This window comes from Phytophthora infestans, genomic scaffold (genome assembly GCF_000142945.1).
Source record: "Phytophthora infestans T30-4 supercont1.27 genomic scaffold, whole genome shotgun sequence".
Lineage (NCBI taxonomy): Eukaryota > Oomycota > Peronosporomycetes > Peronosporales > Peronosporaceae > Phytophthora > Phytophthora infestans.
This window is the reverse complement of record NW_003303732.1, coordinates 2,048,170-2,068,919: the sequence shown is the minus strand read 5'-3', so window position 1 is coordinate 2,068,919 and position 20,750 is coordinate 2,048,170. Positions and strand designations below refer to the sequence as shown.

The window sequence follows — 20,750 nt, the reverse complement described above, 5'->3', positions numbered from 1 at the left end:
ACTAAAACATAGTCAATGGCCTGTCTAACGCGATGGCAAGGTCGCCGGAAAGGAAATGCTCTGCATAAACCTGTCATTTCTTTTTTATTTGCCTCTGCTGCAATATATAGGGTTTCCAAAACCGGCCCAAGAAAAGCGATCCTGTTGTTTAGAAATGAAGTCTGTCATGGAAGAAATCCACCCAATAACACTTTTTAAAGGAGAAAGCCATCCGCAAGGATATTATCGTATAGACATCTCAACGTTTGAAAACCTATTTCCATTGTGGCCCCCTACATGATTACCGACTACTTCCCGTCTCTTCGACGAACCCGAGGGGTGCCCCACCGTCACCGGCTGCAACGTTGCAGTGCGCTTTGTCGTGACTAGCTGGTGGCAACTATCACCATATTCGCGGGATAACGGGCGTAAGTATTTCGATGTTTTATCGAGTGATTTATCGCGTAATGTTTGCCTTAAACGACGCCGATGCCTTATCCCCCTCGATTTCCAGGAGCGCCAGAAGAAATGCAAGATACTGCTGCCGGTTTTTAATTAATAGCTGCATTGGCGTTATCGACGGCTGGCTCTGCCCTATTCAGGTGCCACGAAAGGATAAGTGTGGCCGGGTAATACCTTTCTTTTCTTGACATTACCAATATTATGGACTCAACGCTCAAGCGTGCGCTGATCACCTGTTTCGTTTTACGGCGTTCTCTGTAAATTCGCCTGGCGGTATAAACGATTCGTATGCGTTTCAGCGCTGGCAGCTGAGCCAGTTGATTCGTGACACAGCTGGCAAGTACGTGTATTTCGTTATTGGTGACAACGCGTACGCTCAAAGTAAGAACGCTATGACTACATTCAATAAGGCCCAACTGGAGGACCGTGTAGACCGCAATAACTATAATCTTTACATTAGCCAGCTTCGGATACGGACTGAAATGGCGGTTGACTGCTGGTGAACAAATGGAGGATATTAAAGCGGCCACTGCATGTTCGGTTACAGCACTGCCGAATTGTGATATCTGTCTGTATCCGATTCCATAACTGTTGCATTCCGCAACGGTGCACGTCATCGGACGTTCCTTCACATTAAGCGCTGCAATCCATGATTCGAGAAGTTCGTTCGTGGAATAATGAAGATGAATTCGATTATGATGCTACAGAAGTTGAATCTGATGATGGTAGTCGCGTGGAGCTTATGGACGAAAAGGTCCGTACCCATCCTGTTGAAAACATTGCACGTAAAACTTTGCATTGCCCTGAACGAAACATATCACGAAAACAGAAGGAGTGACGCGAGCAAGATCTCGCCATGGCACCGAGTTCAGCCCCAATGCTATCCCGATCGGTAAGGGCGTAGTCCCAGTGGTGTATCAGACACTGGAACTGACACAACAAGTAATTTGAAGCGCTAGGTGGCTAATGAGCACCGAGTGATACGTGCCCATGCGCTCGTGTTCAGAGTAGATGCGGCTCTTGCGCACGTCGATGACGTCGTCTGCGCAGAAGTACGGTGACCTCATCGACCTGCAACTGCGCAGATATCGCCTACACCATAAGCGAGTGGTCAGCACCTCCGGGACAACGAAGCGGCATGTCTGATGTGTCCTCGAGCAGGCCGACACCGCCACCGTGACTCGTGGGAGGAACACATTTGCTTATTCCACTATGTACTTGAAGCAGAGCACATCGCAATATTTGAGCTGCTCGACGTGCCCTGCGGAGCAGGCACCACACGATATGACGAATCTAGCCGTTATACCCGGAAGACGCAATGGAGCTCGTGCCGCTCTCCACCACCAAACCGCTGGGCGCGTGATGCTGTGAGCCGCGCTCCATCACTTTTCCGCTGACCCGAAACACTTGGTTGTGTGATACCCACCAGACTAAGTGGCCCTCCGGGGACCACACGCTCACATCGCAACACGAGATGAGGCTACGAGCCTCCGTCGTGCTTGACGAGACTCCCGCGGCTGATGCCCTTGGGAATATACTGTACAGTATTTCGGAACCCCTGACGACGGTGATCATCTGCTCCCCGGGATCATATTGCTCTCGTGACTACCCAAATCCAAGCCTGCACCTTGGCGATAGGTGCCTGGAGCTGCAGCTTGCATTGATACTCAGCACGTGGACTAAGGGATCATACCGTACAAACCATACGGAATGCCGACTTGCCCATGGTCGTTGACCTCCCATACGAGTAGCTGCGTGACTTGGTGTGTGAGTTGGCCCAGTCCATGATGCGAGTAGTATTTCAGGAATAAAATGTATTCCTCCGGTTCCTCATGGGCATCCAGCACATCACAGCGTAGATATACTTGACGAAGTTCACATCGGTCTTGTCCTGACGAGTCTCGTATAACAGTACTAATCTGTTTCAGCCATTCACTTAAAGCTTGTTGCTCTCAAAGTGCTACGTGAAAGTCCAACCAATACACGCAGGGCGAAGGCACCGCTTAATGGAAGATAATGTTGGAGCTGAATTTTCCTCCATGCTTCGTCAACCAGGTCAGCAACGGCCATCGGATTGACTTGATCGCTGGTGACTCAAGCGCCTTTGAGATTGTCGGCGTACAGCTGTGTGTGGAGTCCTTTCTACTCCACCAGTAAACTTGTCAAGCTGCGACGCAATGCACGACGAGATCTGGAAGTTGGGCGCTCGTGTCTTGACTACAACTTGCTTAGATGCCGGCAACGAAGTGCCTTCGTGGAGCGCATCTGAGAAGGACAGCAGCGTCGTACCAGTGATTTATCCAGGTATTTTATATCATTTCTATCGTGCGTGTAACCTGCCGGACAACGTGCTCAAATTTGAGTCGCAGATCTTCCACGACGGAGCCGGTTACACGAATGATTACGACCGCACGGGCACGTGTGATGATGTGCGTCCGAGTACGTCCTTTTCCATCATTAACACGAAGCTGTCCTCTGTTACCACGGTGACACTTGCACGTACATACTTGTGCAAATGGTACGTGCATGACGAGCGTACATTCTACGGTGTGTCATTCAAGAGCGCCAGGTACACTATCGAGATTCGCATAAGCGCTACAGCTGGTAACATCATGCTCTTCACGGACGGACAACAAGTGCACCCACCAAAATGGGATTCGCGAACGCCCATATCTCTTTCTACGGCTACGCGTCACGTAGATCAGCTTCGATGGCAGGAAAGATCGTTCATTCATCGTGTGTGTGCGATGTAACGGTAGTCAGCTTGTAAAAAACTTCTTTTTCTACTGTGATCCCAGTGCCATCGCCGCAAATCCGTACAAGTAGCAACCAGGTTGTGTCCACGCCGTCTCCCAGTGCGCCGGGTGTGGCTGGGAAGTGATCCAGGCACATGAAGAACCAGTTCATGTCGTCGATCTCCAAGCTGTTGGCGTCCAATCCGTATCAAGAAGGTACGGCGTCATACGGTGCTTCAGGCGGAATCAAGAGCTCCGTGACACCTCGAACTGGTCTTGCATCGTTGAGCGAGTGGCCTAATGTCCCTCCTCCGTCCACGACGACTGGAAATCCTGAAGCTACTGCTCATACTGGGTATACGTCGAAGAAGAGAAGTGAACGGAAGTGTTGTAGCGTTAGCTACAGAGTGTGTATGTTGTTGGGGTTGTGCCCACCAGCACCAACACTCCAGCGGCAACACAACGGTGGAGCAGCGGGGCATGAGGAAACAGAGTGAGTAGGGTTAACGACCAAAAGCTCAATACATAAGCACTTCTATATTTTCATTGGAAGCGACACAACAAAATATTCTTTGGCTGGGACAGTCGCGCCCAGTATGGAAGACGACGAAGCGATGGTGCCAGGCTCCACCGGCGAGATGCCTATCGCCGTCTACCCTCCGCTGCCTCCTTACACAGAGCACGACCTACGACTGGCGCAGGAGACGACTACAAGGACGGCGGTAATTCAGGGAAGTGAGACGAGACGTCAAGTAGAAGCCCTGGCACAACACTCAGCGGCGGCGTATCAGCAGACTGCTGACCAGATCGGCCAGGTGCAGCGCCAGCAAGACCAACTTGCGGCGCAGACCTCAGAGTACTTAAAAGCGCAGCACGACCGACAGTCGTCGCTACTGGTGCAGCAGCAGGAGATGCGTCGTCAAATGGACGAGCATCGCCAGTACTTAGAGGAACAGTACAAGGTACTACGAGCGGCAGAAGAAGCAGTTGGTCTTCAAGGCCAGAAACTGGAGAGCTTAGCCGAAGCCGTGCAGCCTCATTTGCAGGCTCGGTGGGGTGCATTTGCGCAGGGAGCAGCACCTCCAGCGGAAGTTCGACCTCAAGAGCAGGCTGCTGTCACTGTGGCAGCAGGAACGAACTTGCCCGTACCGCCAATTTATCGAGAAAGCTCCAAGAAGGAAAAAAGGGACTTCATGGACAGCTATGCAATCTACACTCGGCGTATCCAAGCGCTGAATCAAGGAACTCAGGCTAAGCTTTTTGTGATGCCTCTTAGCGCTTGTATCGAGCAAGAGACATTGGTTCGCATCTGTGGTTTCGAGCTGTTTAAAGAGAAAAGTGATGTCACGGAGACTGAGTGGAGAGATTACTTTTTGACGGCAAGAATACCAGATAATACAGCGTCCAAGACCCTTGAAAAGGAAGTCAAACGTCTTTGTATGGACATTGAGTTACAGGATGCAGAGACCAGACTTTCTCGTTTAATGGCGGAATTTTACGAGATTATTGACCATCTCAACATGGAAGACATTGCTCACACTGAGCCAAAGAAGGTTGTTGGGTATCTTGTGGACGCACTAAGACCACCGGCATTTAAAGCAGCAGTGAAGAATCAGTTGAGTCGGCAATGTCACAAAGCAACTAAGTCAAACTTGTCAGCGTTTCTGAAGTGGCTAAGAGGTGAGTTGGAGGATTTATGCGATTTGAGGTCCATATTGCTTCACAGAATCAGCAAAAGCCTTTCGCGAAGCCTGCTCAGACGCACAGTCAAGGTAAACGGAACTTTGGACGTGGTCAGGAACCGAGCAAAGTGCAGACTGCTGATGACCGATTACAAAAGAAAGAAGGTCACAACTCTAAGCAGAAATATACTGGCAGTAGACAGCCGAAGAAGTGTTTCAAATGTGGTGACCAAACCCATGGGGTGTTTCAGTGCCCAAATATTTCAAGTCCGATGGAGATCTACGAGACTACTACTGGGAAAAAGGTTATGAAACCTGTGCTGGCAGTGGCTCCTGAGAGATCTCCTGTTGCATCTTCCACAACTACAATTCCGTGTACCGTCATGGACATTTTGGAGACTGCGATCACGCCTGACAGTGCAGCTGAGGTCTCCGTGGTTACGACAAAGCTGTTAAGAAGTTTAGTAACGAAAGGAGCGTGGTTAAATCAGCAAGAAGTTCCAGGAAATGCTGCTGTCACTGGAGTTGGAGATAAACCCGTCACAGTAAAGAGTAAAGTGAAGCTGGATCTCCGGTTTTCGACACCAGGAGGAGCATTGGTGCTCCGAAATGTGATTTGCTGGGTGACAGAGTGCAGTTTACCTTCTGGTGTCGGCGATTTACTACTCTCAAAGTGGATTGTGGAGAGACTTAGCTACAATCCTAAGAAACTACTGGATGATGCTCAACAAGTAAGTGCGGAATGGGATATGAGTGACGTAGATGATACCGGGGTGAGCGGTGTAGCGAGCGTTCTCGCTTACGCTGGGAGCATGGAGACTCCCTCACCTGCTGAGGAAGAACGTGCATTGAGAGAAGATGAAGATCGCACCTGTTTCCCGGAGTTTACTAGTGACAATGAAGGCGAGGAAGATGAAGTCAAGAAAATACTTCTTGAAGCCATAGACGAAGTTCGTCGTGTAGGGGCTACAGCCGAATTTGTGGTGGAATTGGAAAAGATTTTTGATGCAATTCATTGATGTTTTTAGTATATGAATTGGTCGTGATCCACCGGTGGATATGCCACCCATGGAGGTGACACTGACGCCTGGTGCCGTGCCAACAAAGTGCAAGGCACGCCGATACTCTCCGGTACAACGCGAATTCCTAAAGAGTCACATTGCAGCGCTGATTGCAGGCGGATTGTGCTACCGGAACCCGAAGAGCAAGTGGTGTTCACCACCCCATGTCGTTAAGAAGCCCGAAGCTGGTAGTCATCGCATGACGGCTGACGTTCGGGGCCCAAATGCTTGTGTAGAGCAGATTGTTTGGCCAATGCCGATATTGGAGGCGGCATTCGAGCAACTTCGGGGCTCATCAAGATACTTTTCGTTGGATTTCTTTAAGGGTTTCTGGCAATTTGCTATGGCTGAGTGGTGCCAAGAGATATACTCTATCCTGACGGACGAGGGAGTGATTACACCGACCAGAGTGTTGATGGGCGGAACGAACAGTGTTGCTTACGTACAATCAACAGTGCAGCAAATGTTTGCTGACGTGCTCAACGATGGTTTGATGATTTGGATTGACGACTTACTTGGATACAGTGACGGTGATGAAGGACTTCTTGTATTGCTGAAGAAGGTTCTAGGCATTTGTTTCGACAAAGGACTTAAACTGAATCCAAAGAAGTGCAAGTTTTATCAGCGTGAGGCACTGTGGTGTGGACGTGTTGTGTCCGGTGATGGTGTCCGACACGATCCAGCTCGAATTAACGCTCTCACAAACCTTCCTGCTCCTACTACGGAACAGGAACTGCAACAGTTCGTGTGTGCATTGAACTGGATGAGGTCATCCTTACCAGCTTTCAACAAATTGATCGCACCGTTGACGAAGTGCATGGAAAACGTGTACGAACGGGCTGGTGGGCGCAAGAAATGTCAAGTGCGAGGCGTCCAGCTTTCGGATGTGGGGTGGGGCGACATTGAGATAGAATGTCTGAGTCGTTGCAAGGTAGCTTTGCAAAACTCGGTGCAATTAGCACACCCAGATCCCGACAAGCGTCTGTCCGTGTACACGGATGCTAGTGACGAGCACTGGGGTGCTATGATAACAAAAATTTCGCGCGATCAAGCAGTCAGGCCGTTGAGTGAGCAAGATCACCAGCCTCTCATGATGTTGGGTGGCTCATTTTCAGGAGCTGCAAAACGGTGGGCTATCGTAGAGAAGGAGGCATATGCCATTGTGGAAACGTGCAGACGTGCGGATTACATGCTTCACCGCCACGATGGCTTTGCATTATTCACCGATCACCAAAATTTACGCTATATCTTCGATCCACATAGTGTATCGCCTTCGGTGCCCAAGTATACAGCGGACAAGTTGCATCGCTGGGCTCTGCTACTGATGGGATATCAATACGAGATCTACGACATCTCCGGCGAGGAGAATGTGTGGGCAGACCTTCTATCGAGGTGGGGCTGCACACTTAAGACTATCTGTGCTATTCGACAGGTGGCACCGCCAATGTCTCCGCAACTTGATGAAACGTTTGAGTGGCCGACTTCGTCAGCGATTATTGCGGCACAGAAAGAATCGACACCACCATCGGGCTATACCAAATCAAAGGAGGATTCTCTTTGGAGAGACAAGAAGGGTAGGATCTGGATCCCTAATGAGGCGACGGACCTACAAGTTCGGGTGTGTGTGGTGGGTCATTTCGGCATTGCTGGACATAGAGGCAGTGGGGTGACTTTGAAGCAAATTAGTGACCGGTTTGTTTGGAATAATATAAATCAAGACGTGGAGTACTTTGTCTAGCGTTGTTTGCACTGCGCCAGCGCTCAGGAGGGCCACCTCAGCAACGTGTGCTGGGTGAGGCAATGCATGCCGAACGTCCAAACGAACTATTACACTGGGACTTTTTGTACATGGGGGAAAGTGACACGGAGCAGACGTACGTGCTAGTCATTAAGGACGATGCCTCCAAGTTTGTGTGGCTTGTGCCGTGCAAGGCGGCCGATGCGGACACCACTTTAAATGCTTTGCTCTACTGGTTTGCTTGCTTTGGGGTGTGTCGGACCTGGGTAAGTGACCAGGGGACCCACTTTAAGAACAAAATGATTGAGGCGCTTCAACACTCGCTCGGAGCGCACCATCATTTTATCACCGCCCGCTGTCCGTGGGCGAACGGTACCGTGGAGGTGGTAATGAAAGAAATATTGCGCTGTTGCCGAGCACTTCTATCGGAATGGAGATTACAACCGAATGAATGGCCGCGAGTGATCAAGATTGTGCAAATGGTCTTGAACAACTCGCCATCACCAGCTCTTGGAGGCGTGGCGCCTGTTACTGCAATGGTTTAGAAGCAATGAGGCCGAGCGATCACATTGCTGTTCCGGGACCAGTAAAGATGGCTACACTAGACACGATACAGAATGTGCAACGAGAGAATGTCGCCAAACTACAACAAGCTCTAGAACGTATGCACAAAAGTAACAAACAGGCAAATGCTGCCACCAGAGCTGCTGGAAGAAAGGGTCACGACAAAAAACAAGGCACTACCATGGCCCAATTTGATGTCGGGGATTTTGTTCTTTATGCGGATGTCTGGCAACATACACGCAGCAAGTTGCGTGTGAAGTGGTGCGGCCCAGCACGGGTGGTGGACACAGTGTCCAATTGGAGTTTCAAGATCCAGAACTTGATCACGGGGTAATGTAAAGAGGCCCATGCGAGTCGTCTAAAGTTCTATGCGGATTCCTCTCTCGATGTGTCGGAGGATCTGTTGCTGCATATTGCTCATAACAGCGAGGGGCATGTGGTCGATACTTTACTAGAGGCCCGCTACAACCAGCAAGAAAAACGCCACGAGATTAAAGTTCATTGGCGCGGCCTCGATGCTGTGGAAGACTGCTGGGAGCCAGGCGATGTGCTGTTACAAGACGTTCCTGCGACCGTGAAGACGTTCATTAAAGGGCATGGAAAGCAGCCAGCGGTGCGAGAGCTTCGAAAGGCGTTGCGCATTGCCTAGCAAGGCTACCAGGAATCTCGTAAAACGACTCAACGGCAAGTCGCGTGCATATGGACTGAATTTCCGGAGAGGAAAGTGTTGTAGCGTTAGCTACAGAGTGTTTATGTTGTTGGGGTTGTGCCCACCAACACCAACACTCCAGCGGCAACACAACGGTGGAGCAGCGGAAAATTTCTTCCGGAGACCAGGCATGAGGAAACAGAGTGAGTAGGGTTAACGACCAAAAGCTCAATCCATAAGCACTTCTACATTTTCATTGGAAGCGACACAACAGGAAGCCACGCCAGTATACACGCGAGATATCACGCTCAGCTCCGCAGCCAGCAGTGCCCAATCACCCGCCTCCAGGTGCAGAGCTGACACTTAGAAAGACTTGTTCATGGGCAGGAGGAAGTATGTCAGTGCTAGCAGAGTGCGGAGAGAGCGGCGATGGCTAATTGAAGCGCACGTCGTCTGTCAAGTTCATTGATCTGAGAGATCTGTGGTCGTTGCCCCCTGAAGAAGACTTTGTTCTGGGCAGAAGCGATGGGTTCGGACGTGACGAAGGCAGCAGCTCCAACGGAGCTATTTTCTTGAGTGATTTCGACGAAGTGCAGTCTGAGAAGCTCTGGTGGATCTTCAACCTGTAGCGTAATGCCAAGTCCAAGTACCTGGAGGGGGAAGATCGAGACGTCCGAGCTCCGGTCGTGCAACTTGCGCTATCTACGGACACTTCTGGACGCGTTTGACTCACCGCAGATCGTTGTGATTTACTTCGGAGGACCGGAAAGCGACAGCCGACTCAATCGTAGCGCCAGGATGAACACGAGCTCCGTCCGATGTGAACACTGGCAGCCCAATGGGATGCTGGACTTTGAAGTCTCTTGTATGAATTCCCACGCGTTGACATAAAAACGACAGCTGGTGTTATCGATTGGCTACGAGTACTCCGCGGAAGTGCGAGCCCCGTTCGGACGCATCCGAAGCTCCAGTTCAAGGTGTTTGGTGTCCATGAGGGCGACACACGAGCGTGGCGTCAGGAAATCCCACGGCCAGAATGATATTTGTTCGAGTACGACATGTTGGAGGCTGAAGACGCTGCAGCTGGCACCGGAGCTCTACGTAAGATGCAATTACTTGGCGCTAAGCTCTTAGTGAAGTTGTTGGGAGTCTTGTTGCTGGGGATCTTTGTTGTGGTCGTGAAGAACTCGTACCCGAAGATCCAGGAAGTGACCACGAGTCAGCTGAAGCTGCTGGAGCCGTTCCGGTGGCAACACACGGTCCTGCCGTTCGTCTCTGAGACGTCTTGGGGTTTCCTGTGACGTGGTTGTCACTAGCCAATGGCATGGCAGTGACCAGCCACGTCAATAATTTGAGTTCAGCTGGTCAGATTATTCTGATCAGCGTAAACTTAAGATTGCGTGTCTTTACATCATACTACAATCCTATTGGTCCAAAATTTCATGGATTTGCAACAATCAAGCTTCCAGCCGGAAATTGTGATTATGGGACGCTGTGCGAAATTTCCGACCAAGATAAGAATTAGGATTCGTAGACTTTCATTGGTAGTTACAGAGAAAATCAGGATTTGAGAAAGATAGGTTTTAGGATGGACCTGGATACGTGCGTGAATATCTGGTTGTCAAGAACTACTGGTTGTGCGGCAGCTACTAGCTTGCCGCCGCCAACTCTAACTGATTAATCACTTCTCAATTTGCTTTCGAGCAGCAACTCCTCTCCTCCCCTACAACTGTCTACGGCGCCGTACTCGCTGTCTACGCTCCTACGCTTCCTCGCTACTTCGTGACATAGTAGCACTTGTCGTGTCAAGCTTCGGTTCAAGTAGGGCACTCGTGGTGGAATAGCCAGAAGCGAGTTGTCCTGAGGTTATTGGTGCCAGCCACATAGTTGAAGAAGCACTAGATCACAAAGGGTATTGCCTCAGCACGAACTGTTACGTTCAGTGGCTAGTTGGTGTGGTTGCGCACTAGTGTGGTACACACAATCGAAAACTCTTTCTGGTGGCCTTGGGTCTAACGCTTTCACGTTACGTGGATCCGTATCCCGCATCAGAGCTTAAAGGAGCGAACGTCCGATTAGATACTCACTGGTTGTGCTTGATCTACATCCGTTTCTACTGCATCTGTTTCAGTGTGCTTGTTTATGGGTAAGCGAAAGACTCGTCAACCCGAAGATCCGTTTGTAAACAGCACAAAGTCCTTGACTGATCGACACAAGCAGCTCGATCAGCTTCGTCTGGACTTGTGGCTAACAACGGTCAAGCAACTTAAGCTCGTCCACCTGATCCGAAACGAAATTCCGGATTCTAAGGACGCAGCCGCCCGGAACGTCATTCACGACTTCTGGGAATTGCTCAAGAAACGTATTGAGCAAACCCAAGAAATTCTTGAAGGATATTTTGATCACTCCATCCACGTAGACAAGAAACGTAAATTGTAGGGAGGAACTTTAATCGGAACCTTTTTTCGCTTCGTTTAGCTTCGGTATAGGGTTCTGGTATCTTAAAAGACTTGCGCTGAGAAGTCCAGCTTGTAATGGCTCAAAGAAGGAGTCGTGCAGCTGAGCGCCCGTCACCGAACCCTCGTCCTCGTCAACAGAGCCGTGTTAGTGCTCCGAGCGACGCTGAAGCTACCCAACCCACGATGCGAACAAATACAAGATCGCAAGCGTCAAGAGAAGGGGCCAGTGCCAATGCACAGGCTGAGTCAGCCTCCCCTGCTACTGATGCTGCTCAGGATGCGGCTGGACCTGAGACCATGTCCATGCAGCAGCTGCTCGTATACATTACGCAGCAGCAACAGCAGTATCAAGCTCAGATGCAAGCGCAAATGCAAGCCCAAATGCAACAAGCTAATGCGAGATTCGAATATCTCGTTGCCGCTAGGGGTGAGCAGAAGAAGAAGGACCCTCCGATGTATGAAGGAAAGTATGGTGAAGACATTGAATTGTGGATCTTTGCCACCGAGCAGTACTACGCAAGCAGACGTGAGTTGATGGAGGCAGAATCGTCAGGTTTCGTGACGATAATCTCCAGCAACTTAGGCAAGTCAGTGTTGAACTGGTATCGCGCTTTTATAGCCGAATGTGAGAGAGCGAGTGTGAACCCCACGTGGTCGTTGTTTAAGCAACAGCTGCGCACGCGCTTTCGACCAAAGGACTTCGAGTATGATCCATGCGAGAGAATGTTTCGTCTCAAACAGACCGAGACTATTCAGGAGTATGTCTCCAAGTTTTAAGACATGCTGTCGCAGACAGAATTGACGATCAGTGAGTTGGAGAAACGATTCTTCTTTCAAAACGGGTTACGTGAAGAAACAGCAAAGAAGATCAAAGAAGAGAGTCCATCAACGCTACAAGAAGCCATTGAAATTGCTTCGAGCTTCGAGTTTGCGCACTACTCCGGGAAATCTCCTCGAGCACCTTCGAAGCCTTCAAAAGGGTCGTCGGACTCGGAACATCATCCGCCTAAATCGAAACAGCAGAACAACAGGCGTTACGAAAAGAAAAAGGGCAAGAACGATGATTGGAAAAAGACAACTACATGCAGAAATTGTGACAAGGTTGGTCACATTTCTCCAGATTGTACTCAGCCAAAACGTACGGAAGCAAACCGGTACATGCAGGGCGCAGTGTATGCGATCCTAGAGGCTGAAGCTCGAGCATTCAAGACGGAAGACCAAGAGAGGCCCGTCACGATATTCATTGACAACGGCAGTAGTCTGAGCGGCGTAACTGAGGAGTTAGTGATGAAGCTTGAGTTGGATGTCACTGAAGGTGACATGATGCAAGTTGATCTCGGTTATGATCAGATTGTGCATCGTCCACGTCGAACTGTAGAGATGTCTCTACAGTTACCAGGATTTCCCTTGACAACGGGAACAATTCAAGTCATGCCTGTTCCTGAGGGAAAGGACATAGTTTTAGGCATGATGTGGCTGCGGGAGCAGAACCCTGACATCGACTGGAGTACTGGACAGATTGCACCTCGCATCAACGTGGAGAACACGCAGACTGTGAAGTTGAGACTGCCGAAGACACGTCCAGCCCGTTGGGTGGCAGGACAACGCCGCGCCAGAATTGCGCAGAGCCGAGAGAATACAACTACTATCGGCAGCATGGCCACAACGGCCAGTTTGGACGAACGAAGGTTATTTCGTCCAACCAGTTCCAGCAAATGTTGCGTAGGGACAAGGACATCGAAGCGGTGTTTGTTATCAATCCGCATGACTCGGAGAAGGCGGAACGCTTCAAGAGTCAAGGATGGGATGCTCTCAAGGACAATCCGGCGTACGATACGCTACGTAAGTATGCGGATACGGTTTTTCGCACGGAACTTCCGAATGAGACACCCCCAGTACGTGAAGGGATTGAGCATGAGATTCTGCTCAAGCCTGATACTTCGCCTATTTCGGTAGAACAATGGCGCCAAAGTTCTGATCAGAAGAAAACGATACAGAAATGGACCAAAGAGATGGTTCAAGCTGGTATCATTTGACCGAGTACGTCAGCGTTTTGTGCACCGACTTTCTGTGTGAAGAAACCAGTCGGATGGCGAATTGTGCACGACTATCGTCAGTTGAATTTAGCTACGGTTCTACCGGCTATTCCGATGCCTCGCAAAGAAGACACCTTTGATGCGATGGCCGGCAGCTATTGGTACTCGTGCATGGACTTACTCTGGGGTTACAACCAAGTTAAGCTACGTGAGTCAGATATACCTTTTACTGCTTTTTCGACTCCAGACGGTCGTTTTGAGTATCTCGTCACGCCCATGGGACTCAGCGGTAGCCTGGGAACCTTTAACAGGTTGTTACAGAAGGTTTTTAGGGATTTACTTGACGTGATGCGGATCTACTTCGACGACATTTACGTGTACACCAAGAGTGAAGATGTCGACGAGCATATGGCCGCGTTGGACAGGGTTTTGAGGAGATGTGAAGAGCAGAAGCTATACATCAAGCTGTTCAAGTGCCAATTTTCTGTCGACGAAATCCCATGTTTAGGTGACTTTGTCGGACGCAAGGGCGTTCGAATGGACCCCGATAAGGTGAAGATTATCACAGAATGGCCTGTTCCCAAGACAAAGAAGAAAATGGAAAGCTTTCTGGGGACAACTGTCTACGTCTCTCGCTTTTGCAAGGATTTCGCTCAGTTTGCAGGTCCTTTGCACGAATGTATCAAGGGAAAACGCTCTAGAGATGCGATCGAACTCAATGAGGACCAGCTGCGGTGTTTTGATGAGCTAAAGAAACGCTTGTCATCACCACCGGTTCTCCGTCTTCCTGATGTCACCAAGCCTTTCAATATTCGAATGGACGCCTCAAATTTCGCAATTGGGGGAGTCTTATTTCAAAAGGAGGGAGAGTTGGAACATCCAATTGCCTTTACTGGCCAGAAGATGAAACCTGCAGAGCTGAACTACCCAGTACGCGAACAAGAGCTTCTCGCAATCATGCATGCTCTGAAGGCATGGCGTGTATATCTGCTAGACAAGCCCTTTCTTGTCGAAACCGATCATAAGAGCATCGAGATGATTCTTACGCAGAAGACAGCGAATAGACGCATTGCGCGGTGGTTCAATGAACTCGCGGAGTTTCAACCCATGCTCAAGTGGATCCCAGGAGAAACAAATGTAGTCGCAGACGCATTATCAAGAAACCCTGAGTTCGAGCATAAGGCTGCGCAAGTAAGCCTTCAGGAACTTCTTGATACGGCTCAAAACCGTGAGATTGTGGCAACCATGGTAGCGAACAACGTGACTGTGGCACAGTCCGCAAAGAAGATGTATTCGTGGATCAAGGACTTGCAGGGAATTGTCAAGAAGCTTAAGCTTGGAGACAACGTCCCGCATTACTCGCTCAGTGATGGTGTATTATACTACCAGACCGGTGAAGATGAAAGTCCGCGACTGTATATTCCGGATGACGAAGATCTGAGAAACCGTGTCATTTGCGAGAACCACGATGCCGTAACGGCAGGCCATCCTGGATCGTACAAGACTTACGTCGCAGTACGAGAGAAGTATTATTGGCCGAAGATGATGAAGTATATCCAGCGTTATTGCAAACACTTGTGAAATGTGTCAGCGCAACAAGGCGAGACAAGTGAAACCGCCGGGATTACTTCAACCGCTGGAAGTACCAAGAGGTAGATGGATCGACATTTCGATGGATTTCATTGTGTCCTTACCTCCCAGCAAGGATGGTTGTAATGCCATCATGGTCATCGTGGATCGATTGACCAAGCGTGCAAAGTTCATTGCAACGCAGACGACAGATAGCGCAGAAGATACCGCGCATGTCCTCATAAAGAACTATGTAAAAGATCATGGCCTTCCGAAGACAATTCTGTCTGACCGTGACTCCAAATTTACGTCCAAGTTTTTGCAGGCTGTTATATCTGCTATGGGAACGCAGCATAACCTGTCATCGGCATATAGACCACAGACGGATGGACAAACGGAACGTACGAACCGTTTTATCGGGGACTATCTTCGTGGAGTCGTGAACCCAGCCCAGAACGATTAAGATGAGTTTCTTCATATGGCAGAGTTTGCCTACAATCGACGTGTGCATTCGACGATCAGAATGGCACCGTTTGAAGCGGATCTTGGGTATATTCCGTACATGCCCGACGAGGTTTCGTTAGATTCGGAATTCAACAAGTTGGAGAGAGCAGCAAAAGAGTTCTTACTCCGGCAAGAGGTCTTCCTCAAGGTAGCACAAGACCGTATGAGTGAAGCCCAAGAACGCATGAAACACTATTACGACAGGAACAGACTTGTCCAAGACTTCGAGACTGGTGATATGGTGTTACTTGACGGAAAGAACATGGACATCCGCCACAAGGGGTATGCACAGTCGAAGAAGTTAGCTCCGAGATTTATTGGACTTTTCCCGATACTAAAGAAGGTGTCTCGAGACTCGTATGAGTTAGGACTTTCGCAAGGATTGAAGCTGCATCCGGTGTTCCATACGTCACTATTGAAGCCGTACCGCAAAGATCACAAGCGGAGGCAAAAGGTGAATAAGGTTGTGTTAGCCGATGGTACCGAGGGGCAACTCGTTGAAGCCGTCATTGGACATCGCAAGTACAAGGGAAAACCGCAGTACAAGATCTGGTGGCTTGGTGAAACCGAGAAGGAAGCCTCTTGGGAGCCCGTAGAGAATTCAACGCAAATTCCCGGACTCATCGACCTCTACTGGAAGTCAAAGAAGAAAGAGAACCCTTTTCTCTAGGAGAGGCTCTTCTTCGAAGGGAGGTCATGTGACGTGGTGGTCACTAGCCAATGGCATGGCAGTGACCAGCCACGTCAATTATTTGAGTTCAGCTGGTCAGATTATTCTGATCAGCGTAAACTTAAGATTGCGTGTCTTTACATCATACTACAATCCTATTGGTCCAAAATTTCATGGATTTGCAACAATCAAGCTTCTAGCCGGAAATTGTGATTATGGGACGCTGTGCGAAATTTCCGACCAAGATAAGAATTAGGATTCATAGACTTTCATTGGTAGTTACAGAGAAAATCAGGATTTGAGAAAGATAGGCTTTAGGATGGACCTGGATACGTGCGTGAATATCTGGTTGTCAAGAACTACTGGTTGTGCGGCAGCTACTAGCTTGCCGCTGCCAGCTCTAACGGATTAATCACTTCTCAATTTGCTTTCGAGCAGCAACTCCTCTCCTCCCCTACAACTGTATACGGCGCCGTACTCGCTGTCTACGCTCCTACGCTTCCTCGCTACTTCGTGACATTTCCTCCATGATGCTGTGTACCAGCATGCGCAGGTGGAGCTGGCGTGTCGACCGAAGAGCCGGAGGCCTTTCTCCAGACTGTCACATGATTGGCGGGCATGGAGCAGTGGCAGTGGCAGCGTACCGGGGAGCTCGTCTCCACGGATCCAGTCGTCGAGCTGTTCCCTCCGTTCAAACTGTCAGTGCTGCCAAGTATGAGATAACGATGTCATGCGAAGAACTGGACGTACTTACGCTGCGAGAAGAGACCGTGCTGACAGTACGCACCGTCGAACTGGAGAGGTCAAGTACCAAAAGCTATAGCATGGTGCGTCGCGAGAACTGTCAGGATTTTTATCGAGTATTTTTTCTTACATGTGTTTGATATTGTTTTAAAATGTTATTATAAAGCACATTCCAAAACGAAAAAGAAAACGTCAAATGGAAGGACAAGATCGTATGCTTTTTATGAGCTGGAAGGCAGCCCCCTTAAGAACAGCCCCCCCCCGCTGCAGTATCAGGCTCCCGTGCAGCTGCCTTCACTTTCTACACAGGCCGTGACAGTCTCGGAGGTGAAACTACCGGTAGCACACAGCCTGATCGAGGAACCTGTCGAAGTCTCACTCGCGCCATCTACGCAGCCTTGGCTTACCGCAGCTCAGCCCGGCCAAGGATTTCAAAGAAGCAGTGACAATGATCGTAACGCCCAGCGAGACCAGGGTATATCGGAGGAAGCTGAGCGAGAAACTGGCTGCGCATCTAGAAGCACTAGTGGCTTTAAAACGGGAGGGCATTTCGCCTGGTGGGGGGGGGCTAGGAGAAGATTTCGATGGATACTATTCGGAAGGAATGTACCCTTTGTGAGATCAAAGTGAATACTAGAACCAACAAGTCGGGTCGAATCAAGTGCCTCCGCCACTATGACCGGCTTGTCGACAGCGGTGAGCGGGCGTTGACGGCGTCTACCATGGCTGCTGGTAATACGCAACGTACGAAGCACTGTGTTTATCGATTGATCAACGTCCTGATGTCGAAAGTTTTCGCTGACTGACTCGTCGAGATCACCGGTAAGTTTGGGTTTTAATGTTTGATTTGCAGTATCTTATTGAGCTTTATTACTCAGGGGAAATTTACCACCGTCAGGATTTGAACAACACTCAAACTTCCGAAAAAGCAACGTTTTGGAAGGATGTAGAAACTAAGTTTGTCCACGATGACGAGGACTGTAAAGGACTTTTTTCTGACGATGAAGCTTTTACAGGTATCGACCCTGCGGTTATCGTGCCACATAACGCTGCAAAGCTGGAGGAGCTTTGGCCAAAAGTTTGTTCATTTTTTAGCATTTACGAAGCCAACTTTCGAATGTCTGGGACCCACTCGCGAGAATTCAAGAGGTTTGTCCGCGGTCAGCACGACGTCCTGTACTTGTGGCACTAGCTCAAGGTATTTTACCTTTGGTAATCTAGTCAAAAAGGACCTGACGCTGTTTTACTTTTATAAGGATTCGTTCAGAAGCGCTTAGCAATGTTCGTGGTAGTATGTACCCAGTCGATGAATATGACTCACTTGCGACGTCGTCCTCCACCATAAGCCGCGAACGCAGAAGCGCATCTAGTGCTCCACCCACTCGTCAGACCAACAGCAAGAAGCGAGCAAACCCGTCCCCTGGCACCACTCAAAACAAAAAGGCGAAGCCAGACTGTGACTTAAATGTGCTGGTTACCCTCGTTGGGCGGATTGCAACCGCTCAAAAGGCCGAGGTGGTGACCCTCGGAAGAGAGCAAGAGCAAGAAGTATCTGCGCGGGTCCGGGCTGAGCATCACAAAATGCTTGATGCTATTAGGAGGCGCATTGGTGAAATTGAAGCCGAGATGAGCGCTGCTTCTAGCCCCATCAAGCTTTGACTGCAAGGAGATCTGGACTTATTTCTTGAAGAGAGACAGCGTATCATGGACCTTGTTCGCTCTCATGCACTTTCATGTTAAGATGCTAGCAGTGGCGTTGTAAACACGTCATTCACCTCAAACGCTTGCATGTCGACTTTGCTATAACATGTATAATTGCAACGTTTTCATCATCGTATAAATCGGTATCTTTCTCATTGCTTTGGCATTATTCACTTCTTGTTGAATTTCTTCACCCTCGCCCACATCTCGCTCCGGTTTACGCACCTTATTTTCTACTGCCTCGTAGTGTTCACGTAGCTCCTGGATCTGCTGCCCAAGCACACGCATTTCGTCCGATTGGTGCGTTGTTCGTCCAAATTGAGACGTGTAACCGGTGGCTCTCTCCTACATCCAAGCTCTTCTTGAGCGACAACACCATCTCCAATAAACGCTTTACTATTATCACGCAGATATGTCGTGACCCATGAGACTTCCCGATCACTGAGAGACGGCTTGACAGTGACAGTTACTTTACTCGACGATGCTTGATCGAAAAGGACGAGAATGATATTGGATATTTCTTGAGACGCATGAGCCAATGGCAGACAAAAGATTTCATTCCCGACCGGAGCGTGAGGGGTAGGGCACGCATGCATTGCATGCGTTCACATGACGCACCGGTTGGGAACGAGCCTAAGGGGGGGGTCCGGCTGGTGTTTATTAATTTCCGGAGCAGAGTATCCTGTGCTATTATGTTCTAGCATAATAATGGATTCGTGGAGGGTCAATACAATTACAGTGAGAGAAGCACAGCGATGATAACGGGTGTCTATACCTGTATCAGATTCATTATTATTACGAATGTGACCCCTTGCGATAAAGTACGCTTAGTTAATATTGAATGTGGCACGAACAATTCACGGAAACTAATTGGTATTTGAATCGCGGGTAAATGCGGACAATAAGGTTTCTCAGGTGCAGGACCAACGTAATATGATCGGTACCATAACCTACCCTCTATTTTTACCAGACTGTAAGCACCTCTGGAGAGTCTTCAATGTTGACTGCTAACACAAAATCTGACGAAAACGAGCTAGTGAATGTTGCGGTTCCGGCCTTGCATCGTACTTGTATAAAAATGTAGAAGCAGCAAACGAGCAAAACTGAGATTCGGCATTAAAATATGACCAGTTTATTGCACCCGGAGACTAGGTGACTCCTCACCGCAGCAGCAATAACACCATATGGCCTATGAAAGGATACCTTTAGGCTCCGAGCCGGAACATTGAGCCGAAAGAGCAGTGACACAATATTTGCAAGTTTGGCGTATTCTCGTAAGGCACTGACACTACAATATTAGCCAAATTCACAAGTGAAATGGATTTCATATAGTATGGGCAATAGTGAGCAGGCTCAGCAGAAATTGCTAATTTCGTTTGGTGAAGAAATTTACAACAATTACAGAAGTATTTAATTCGACACAAATATTTTGGGGCTGATTATATGACCTTGAGCGATCGCACTTTAGTGACATCACAATAGTGGGCGGTCGAGTAATGTTAAAGAAAAAGCTATCACCGAAAAAATATGGAAGGTGCAGCTAGAATCCCAACTATTTTGGGCTTTAATCGTTACAAGGAGAGTTAACTGCCTCTCTGTACATACTAGACGGGGTTTACGTTAACGCTATTGTCGCTTGGTCAGAGCGTAATACTTGGTAATTGCCCGGTTCGGATTGCTGCAAAACATCGCTAAACATCATAGTAATAACTCCCGCGAAGGTATGTTAGACCCGGAAACAACAACTGTCTGATGCCTTCAAATCTTAGATGCTATCAGCTCTGTCAACATTAGAATGTAGTAGCAGCTAGAATCTAGCTACGCGAAAGAAATGCACATTAAAATTCCTTGCAAACGTAAATTTCAGAGAATTTGAATGGCCGAAAAAATAGTTCATGCGGAGCAGTGTTGTAGATCCTTTTCGTCCGGCGGCTAATTAAACTTAGAAGCGACAGCAATCTAAAGTGAGGGTGATTTCAAAAAGTAGAAAATCTTGGCATGAAAACATCGTAGAAGGTAACACTGAAGTTTCGCGTAGTCTCATGCACACGGCGAATGCTGCTGTGAATGCCACTAAGCACCTTTTCCCCAGCGAGTTGATCTGCAAAAGTTCTTCTAGTTGCCTTCCTGGATATTTTTTCATCTACGCTACTCACGAAGTTTTTAATGTCGTACTTTACTATTTGGAAAGTTTTAG

At 48.9% G+C, this 20,750-nt stretch overlaps 1 protein-coding gene across 1 annotated transcript; it reads left to right on the top strand.

Annotated features, from left to right (window-relative positions):
• Window positions 1–9,128: 9,128 nt before the first annotated feature.
• On the top strand, window positions 9,129–10,212 carry PITG_12894 (uncharacterized protein; the record flags this gene model as incomplete). Its single annotated transcript, XM_002900216.1, has 1 exon — window positions 9,129–10,212. The coding sequence occupies one exon, from the start codon at window positions 9,929–9,931 to the stop codon at window positions 10,169–10,171; it is 243 nt and encodes an 80-aa protein (XP_002900262.1).
• Window positions 10,213–20,750: the final 10,538 nt, after the last annotated feature.